Source organism: Tenrec ecaudatus, chromosome 17, assembly GCF_050624435.1.
Source record: "Tenrec ecaudatus isolate mTenEca1 chromosome 17, mTenEca1.hap1, whole genome shotgun sequence".
Taxonomy (NCBI): Eukaryota; Metazoa; Chordata; class Mammalia; order Afrosoricida; family Tenrecidae; genus Tenrec; species Tenrec ecaudatus.
This window is the reverse complement of record NC_134546.1, coordinates 55,746,299-55,754,718: the sequence shown is the minus strand read 5'-3', so window position 1 is coordinate 55,754,718 and position 8,420 is coordinate 55,746,299. Positions and strand designations below refer to the sequence as shown.

General features: G+C 56.3%; 1 protein-coding gene across 1 annotated transcript in view; it reads left to right on the top strand.

Annotated features, from left to right (window-relative positions):
- The first annotated feature begins 3,038 nt into the window (after window positions 1-3,038).
- CCDC33 (coiled-coil domain containing 33) overlaps window positions 3,039-8,420 on the top strand; it is a 134,372-nt gene continuing 128,990 nt past the window's right edge. The window contains exons 1-2 of the mRNA XM_075535561.1: window positions 3,039-3,063; window positions 7,375-7,747. Of these exons, the coding sequence (XP_075391676.1) occupies window positions 3,039-3,063; window positions 7,375-7,747 (398 nt within the window). The remainder of the gene's footprint in view (window positions 3,064-7,374; window positions 7,748-8,420) is intronic.

The window sequence follows — 8,420 nt, the reverse complement described above, 5'->3', positions numbered from 1 at the left end:
CTAGTGCTCAGGAGTCCAGGCCAGCAGGGTCAGATGGGCACAGGTGGAGGGTGGCTGAACCTTGCTTGCTAAGGGAGGGGTCCCCAGAAGTCTCCAGGCCAGCCAGAGGGTTGCACAACTTGGGGATGCGGTGTACTTGTAGATACTGTACAGCTGGTATAAGCTTTGTTATGCTCAATTTTGTCACAAGGAAAAAGAATAATAAGAATTTTTTTTTTAATTTTAAAGGCTTCCAGACTCAGGCCAGGCAGCAGCCACCTGCCATCTGGGCAGGGCACGAGCCATGTTGCCCCCCAGCTGGAGCTGGTCCATGAGGGCCTGGGGACAGGGCTTCCTTCCGTCCCCCCTCTGTTTTTGTTCGGGTTGATTAAACCCAAGGAATGCTGTGTCCAGGAACAGAGGCCCTGGCGCATGTCCGCCGGGGCGGCGCTGGTCAAAATCCTCAAAGGGAAAATGGCTAAGCCTGGAGGGAGCTAAGAATGGGTCCAACAGAATGATGGGAAGCCAGAGGCACCCCAGAACCTCATAAATACCCCCACAGGCCCCCAGGTTCCTCCGAGCACCCCTAGAATCTCAGCAACATCCAAAAGACCCCTAGGGTCTCAACATTCTCCCCTCAGGAACCCACAGACGCCAACAACATCTCAGAACCTCTAACACAGCTCAGTAGCAGGGCTTCCCACCAGCCGAGCCAACACCACAGACAAATGAGATGGTCAAAATATGGCAGAGTAGTTGTAGCAAGGCCACAGTGCCTTCTTGGCCCCCAATACTTCTACAACACCCCAGGCTGCCGTAACACCCCCAAACCTCAGAAGCCCCTCCAACCCACAGCAGTACAGCAGAAAACCACACCAAACGGGTATTTCCAAAGACCCTGCTTGCACTGGGGTGAGGAGTGGGGATGGCCAAAGTGCCTGCTGCCTGGCCACCTTTGTGGGTCCTCATATAAGCAGCCAGGGCAGGTGGAACCCCTGCCGGCTTAGGACCTCAGGGTGTCTGTCCAGGGTTTCCCCGCCTCCCCGGGTGCCCAACATCAGCCTTAGATGGAGTTTGACCTCTGGGAAGCAATGCTTTGGGTTGCTAACTTGTCCCCAGCCCTGGTCCTGGCACGCAGAAAGAGGGTGAAGACCATCGGCTGACTTAACACACACACACACACACACACGTTCATATGCGCCCTTCACTGAGGATCTCAACACTGCATGAGGGATGGAGGGATGGTGACATGTGGGGACAACTGGTGAGGAGACGTTGGACAGTCGATCCGGGGGAGCAAGGAAATCTTCCCTTCCCAGAGGGAGACACAGTAACTGACTCAGAGGAGGGCAGGTAGGAGGGGGAGCTTAGGACAAAGGTGGCTTTCTTACTTTCATCAAGGAAGGCAATCAAGAAGAGGCTGGTGATACCGAGATGCTGCAGCGGGTTTCCTGACCCAATGGTCCTGAAGCTTCCCTCAGCCGTTAGAGCTCTGGCTTTTCCCTGACCAGTTTCAGGCTGCCCTCCCTGCTCATCAAGGACCCTCCCTAACCCAGGCAGATGCCCTGAGTCCTCTCTCCTGGCAGGCCACATAGCAAGGCCCACCAGCCATCTCTTGCCCATGAGCAGTCAGGCCCCGCTCAATCATGGAGCTCCTTCTAGCCCCCAAGCCCCCGGAGGGTCTTGAACATCCTACTCCTGCCTGGGGGCCACACCTCATGCCCTCCCCACAGGTGTGTCTGCCCTGCTCCCCTCCTACCTGGCCTGAAGCAGGTGTTGCTTCGCTCCACCTCTGCCAAGCAGCTCTCCTGACCTGTCCCTCCGGGGTCTCTTCCCGTTTCTTTCCTGATCACTGGGGAGGCCCTGCAGGGAGGCAGAATGGTCCCAGCCACTCGGGCCTCCTCCTTGGAGCCCTGGACCTGGCTCTGGTGGGCACCGGGGAGGAGTGATGGGTGGTGGGCTGGGTCCTCCGCAGCACCTGCTTTAAAAGGTGTCTGAACTCCTGGAAAGCAGTTCCCGCCTTCCCACCAGAGCGGGCCCTGCCCCTCCTCCCACCCCTAGCCCTCCATGCCAGTAGTCCCAGGGTCAGAGGAGCCCATCCCACCCCCACCTCCCACAACCCACACAGGGGGCTTGTCTCCGACACTGGAGCCTCTCCACCCCCAAGCCATTTGCCCGGAAACTTGATCCCCTTGGCCCTCCGTGTCACCTCTGTGCAGGCACTGATGGCTGAGCTTCTCCAGCTGTGGCCAGGGTCTGGCTCAGGAGCCCCCTGCCAACCCTCATTTGTCACCATCCATCACGGGGAGGTGGGGGAGCAGGGGAGCATTGCGGGCAATTTGCACCAAGCTGGAGGGGGGACACACACCCACTGGGACAGCAGACAGTGCCCATCAGACCAGCCCAGCTGCAGCCCTGCCAGGTGGGAGGAGACTGGGGATTTGTCGCACTTTCGTGGCACTTTGGGAACCCAATTCCAGCTGGGACCCAAATGTTTCCTCTGGGAACATTCACAGCCTGGCTTCTCCCCAGGAACAGGCCAAAGTTCCAGAGCTTAGCCGCTCCTTCCAGACCAGCCAGACCTGGTCTTCCATCTTTGAGCCCAAGCAAGCTCCCAGACCCCCAGGATCTCCCCTCCCCTTCCTACTGGACGTGTGTACCTGAGAGGGGAGTGAACAAGACCAAGGAAAGTGCCCTAAGGCGCTGTGGTGGGTATGGAGGCCAGTGGGGAGAAGAAAATCCAAATCACCAGACTCATTGCCATGGAGTCAGTGCCAAGTCCTGGTGAGCCTGTAGCACTGGGGAGAACCGGCCCTGTGGGTTCTGAGACTGTGATTCCAGTGGAACAGAAAGGCCCGTCTTCTCCCCAGGAGCGGCTCATGATTCCCAACTGATGGCCTAGAGGCTAGCAGCCAGAGGTTGTAACCCCTGAGTTACCAGGGCTCTTTTGTGGGGGAAGGAAGAGGACCCTACAGTCTCAGGAGAGGCAGGCTGGTAGGGGGCTGCTTCCTCCTTCAAAGAGAAAGGGGGTGCCATCAGGGGATATGTGGCAACCCAGGATGTATGCTGGTAAAGAGCCTGGAGGTGAGACCAGGGCCTGGACCACACCTGCCCAAGCAGAGGGGAGACGGAGTGGGACTGCCAGTGGTCCCACCAAGAAGAGGCGTCCAGGGAGAAAGGGTCCAGCCCAGATCAGAAAGAAAGAAATGCCTCTTGTCCACTTTTAGTACCCCCCCCCTTCAAGGGATTCCTATGTCTACGGGGCTCTGAGAAGATGCCCAGGAGGTCTGTGATAGCAACAAGCCTGATGCCCATGGATCCAGCTCTGCCAGAAAGCCGATTCCAACTCAGTGACCCTATAGGACAGGGTAGAACTGCCCCTGTGCGTTCCTAAGACTGCAACTCTTCAGGGGAGCAGAAAGCCTCATCGTTTTCCCTCAGAGCAGCTAGTGGTTTTGAACTGCTGACTTTGAGATTAGCAGCCAGCTGCCTAATGCATGACTTACCAAGGCTTCCATCCATATAATCCAGTGATGATCCCCAAGAATGTGAGCGCTGTACCCTGAGAGCCTATGTGATGGGCCTACGTGAGTGTAAATAGTCAAGAGCAAAAGGCAGGCTCACAGTGGGATTTTCACAGCAGGCAGATTCCAGGAAGTGATGGGTTTGCCTGAACGGGGGTTTATTTTTGTTTGAAATGCCTATTGAGAAAAAAACAACTTGTATGTATAAAAAAATGTTCTAACAACAAAAGGGAGCGGGAAGAACCCTGCTGTGGGCAAGGAGCTATGAAGGCAGCAGCCCTGGGGGCTGTGTGGGGTGGATTCTGTCTCTGATTCTTTGTTGCTCATTTCCCAGCGCTCTTCCATGCAGCCCGGAGACGAAAGTGTTGAATAGATCTCTTGGGTGTTTCTTAAAGAAAGGTTGTAGCTCTTCTAGCAGTGGCTCTGCCACGCCCACCAAAGGAGTGGGTGGGACTATGCAAATAGGGTGCATGAAACACAAAGGGAGGGGATTGGTTGGTTTGAGTAGCCACTCACCTGGCTAGAAGAGAACCACCTCAGAAGCAGGACCAGAGAGAATTCCCAGGACCATCAAGGCAGAAGAGCCTACAGTGGAGCATGTTCAAAATCTCTGCTGGAAGTGGCGGAGGTCAACACCAGGGACCCAGGCACAAAGACCAGGGGACAGAGCAAAGGGACCGTGACAAGCTTCCTGGCCCACAGAGGCAGACATCGAGGGAACATGTGGTTGGGAGGCTGAGGACCAGAGTGCGACTTGGCTGCTGGCTGAAGACTGCTGGGGACCAGTGTCTGTATCCTTACTGCTTCCTGACTTCGAACTGTGGTCACCCCCGCCACTGTGAGTTTTGTCTGTGTGTCCTGCATGGCCACTGCAGCAAATGATGGACTCTGGTGGAAGAGGAAAGTGCCAGAGGAGGAACGGCTGGCATCAGAATAGTAAAGAAAGATGGAGAGTGGAGGCTTGTCTGACCTCTGCCTGTGGCCTTTGGGAGATGACACCTTTGGGTAGGAGGTCAAAAGCGACCTCCCAGCCATTGCCTCAGAGCTAGTGGCTTCTCTACCTGTCCTCCTTCCAGCTGGCTGGGGTGCATTTGTGATGGCTGGGTCTCAGGCACCTATCGCACGCCATGAGGTCATGTGCTCAGATAGGAGGGAGCAGGGAGTTTCCTGCAAAGATAGATCCCAGACCCAGAGAAGACCTCAGAGACTCCCTCTCTCCCGCTCTTCTCCATTCCATCCAGGGGAGGCTGAGGTCCAGAGAGACCACTCGGCAAGCTGGAGCCTATGGCTCAGCCAGGATTGTTTGGTGAGAGACTCCCTCCACAACTTAAGGTGCCCTCCCAACCCCCAAATCTCATCTCAGAGCTTGTGCTCTGTTCACCTGCGATTGGGGGCCCAGACCTCGAGTCAGCGGGATGTTCCCAACGTGGGTCATGCCAAATGGCTAGCCCTAGGACACATCCACGGTCTCCTTTCTGGCGAGAACCCAGCAGAACTTCTGTCCACTGGTGCCCGTGGTGGCGCTGTCTGTTTGACTTCTCTATCTCTTTTTGTCTACCTACCTACCTGCTCCTATCCATCAGACGGAGTCACTCTCTTTTACCGATCTGTAGTTCAGCCTCTGTCTGTGTGATTCAATCTGCCCACCTTCCATTTTCCTGTCTCTCTTTCTAACTCTGTCACCACCTAGCTCTTTTCATCTCTGGTCTCTCACACCTTTTCCTTTCTGTTTTTCTCTCTTGCTGTTAGATTTCTCTCTCTCTCTCTCTCTCTCTCTCTCTCTCTCTCTCTCTCTCTCTCTCTCTCTCTCTCTAAATCGGGCTGTAAAGTTTGCATCTCTTCTCCTAAGGTTTTACAAAGCACATTTTCCTAGCCTGTCCCTGCCCACTGAAATCCCAGTCCCTGGTCCATCCGGTCCTGGGTTGTCCTGGGCACTGCCCCTGCCAGCTCCCACCCTCTCTCCTCCATTACCTGCTCTGCTTGGTCTGTCACCTGTTGCTGGAGGAGGACGGGCGTTTGTCAAAGAACCCCTAGAGTTCGCAGACCTGGACAGGACGCTGTGTCAGGGGTTGAGTCCTCAGAGCCCAGCTGAGCAGCCTGCTGACTGGACACACAGAAGACAAAGGTCAATGCAGCTGCCAGGAAGGCTAGTTCCCTCTCCCCTCTGCCGCCCCAGGGGCTCTATCTCCGAGGGAAGCCTGGCGGGCGGGCTGTGGGACAAGCTCCCCTCTGCCCACCGCTACAAGAGGTCTTCAGGGATGACTCCCGACCTCCCTGAGTAAGTGAGAGACCAGGAGAAGAGCGGCATGGGACTGGCAGTGGTAGGGAGCGGGGGTAACAGCCGCTCACACTTAGAGAGGAATATTCCAAGGTAGTCCCACCCCAACTCTAACCACAGCCATCAGTGCAGTCAAGAGTGGCCTTCAAATGCTGCCCTGGCTGAGTGACCCTGCCTGGTCTGGGCCTCAGTTTTCCCGTCTGTGTATTGGAGAGAGGCAGGGTCCTGTGCTGCCACTTTGCCTGTCTTGGGCCCTTGCACTTGAAGGGAATCTGAGATGGTCCCACTGTCTTGGGGGGGTGGTGGTGGCAGGGGGTGGATGCTGAAGGGAGGCAGCATGGGGGCAGTGACACGGTGGCACTGACCTGAGAATCAGGAAGCTTGAGGTCCAGATCCACCCCTCATCTCGGAGCCTTCCTGTTCCCATGGGGACAGGGGATACACAGATGGCCACGCCTGCAGGATTCAGCCCTGAACACAGGCTTGGGGGCTGGATCTTTGGGGACAGGTCTAAGGGCCCTCGGGAGCTGTGGGGGTGGGGGCGTCAGCTGGTGGAGGCTGAAAGAAGCCATTGTGGGAGCAGCAAGGGGGCCCTGTGGGGTGGCCTAATTACAGGCACAGGCTCTTCCAGACAAAACCAGGGGTCTCTGAGTGGCTATTCTTCAGGAGAAGAAAGAACACTCCGAGCTTCATTAGGCCTCTCATGCTGAGCCTAGGAAAGGATCTTGGCAGTCCGCTGCTCCCCCAGCCTCACCTCCCCACCTCTTCTGGGCTCCTTCCAGCTTGCAAGGCCACTGCCACCCAGGGAAAAGCCCTCCTGGGGCTGACACGTCTGGAAAGCCGCGTTGGGGAGGATGCTAGGAGAAGAGCAAATTCTGAGACAGGAGTAGGGACTAGTCCTACTGTGCTGCCCTGTACTTCCCATTTCCCATCTGTGAAATGGGCAGGGCTCTCAGCTCAAAGCCATGGAGGGTCTGAATTTGCTCAGTGGAACTGAAGCTTCACCCTCCTGCTGTGTCAGCCCCTCCCACACTGCTGCCCCTGCACCCCGGGCACCTGCCTTGCCTACCAAGGACGAGGAGGCAGCTCCGAATCCAAGCTTGGGTGCGAGGCCCCAGTGGTCTTCACTTCTCACGGAATCCAGATAGACTAGGCGGGAAAACACGGGCTTCCAGATTGTTCTATGCCCAAGCAGGCGCAGAGTCAGGTTTACACCGTCAGTCATTTCTCCCCCCTTCTTTGCCGACACCGTAATTCAGATGCACCAGTTCTCCCACCCACCTGATTCACTGTCCAGGTTTCGCACGCTTAGGAGGCACATAATAGGTGGTCAATGAATATTTGTAGAATGAACACATGCGTAAAGGGAAGGGTGAATGGCTGTCCCCCCTCACCCCCGGGGTGCTGGAAGGAGCAGCAGACCCAAGCCTAGATGATTAGACCACCCAGACAGGCTTCCTGGAAGAGGAGCCGCAGGAAGGCACTGGGAGACCAACTCCCAGGCCTCAGATAGCCAGAACTCAAGGCAGGCTCAAAGGTAGGGCAGCCTTGGGCTCCTGAGGGTCCTGCCTGCCCTGCCCCCATACCCTGGAGGAAGCATTAAGACGCCAGAGCCCATCTCTGAGCCCCATGTCTCCCCACCTGGGCTCTGCAAGAATGTCGGGCACTATGACATGAGGCTGCGGGTGGAGATGCTAAGGATGGACAGGGCCTCAGGAGGAGCAGCCTGGCAGGTGGGCAAGACCATCTTCCCCATCCACCCATGTCCAGACGAGCCCCATATGAACCTCGCCCCCCAGGAGCACGAGGACCTGTACCGCGACTGTGGCACCTGGCCTCTGCTGGGGTCCATCGCAGACCCCACAGGCCACCATTGCCAGGGCCTGGCCTACAGCATGGCCTTCCATGTACACAGGGTCCCAAGGCCACCAGCTTCCAACTGTCCTCCAGGGCCTGACCAACCAGAGCCTAGCTCCCCAAGCTACAGGTAAATGCTCCCCGCATCCCCTACTATATCCCCTCACCAAGACAGAATTCCACCTCTCTGATAAGCCTGTCTGGGGCCCTGAGGTAGTTAGTTTATTGTGCCAACCTGGCCGATAAACACATGTGGGGTTAATTGAAGAGCGGAGAGATAAACAGCCCAGTTGAGCCCTGCCTTTCGAGTTCTTGGGTCTCTTGCTTTCTGATGGTCGGACCAGGGTGCAGCTGCCTTAGTCAGTTCCCTGCTTCTGCTGGCAAGGCTCACTTCCGGCAAGACATCCCTGAGGAGAAACCACATGGACCTACTCTGATGCAGCCCTGGGTGCTGGAGCAGCCGTGTGGAGACCCCTGCCAGCACTGAGATGCTTACACCTTCACTGACTCGGCTTTCCTCCTGCAGTCAGCATCATGGCGTCTGTTTTGTGAGATGGAGGAGAACTTTGTGGATTGGTGTTGAACATTTGGGTTATTGGGTTAATGTTGGACTTGTGGGCTTGGGTAGCACTGGGTTTGGATGTTTTCTTGATGCGCACTTAACCTTTATATAAAACTCTCTCTTATACACGAGCTTCTGTGGATTTGTTTCTCTAAAGTACTTAGGCTAACACAGGCCCCATCTGACACTGATCAGGCAGCATAACTTCTCAGTATGCAGT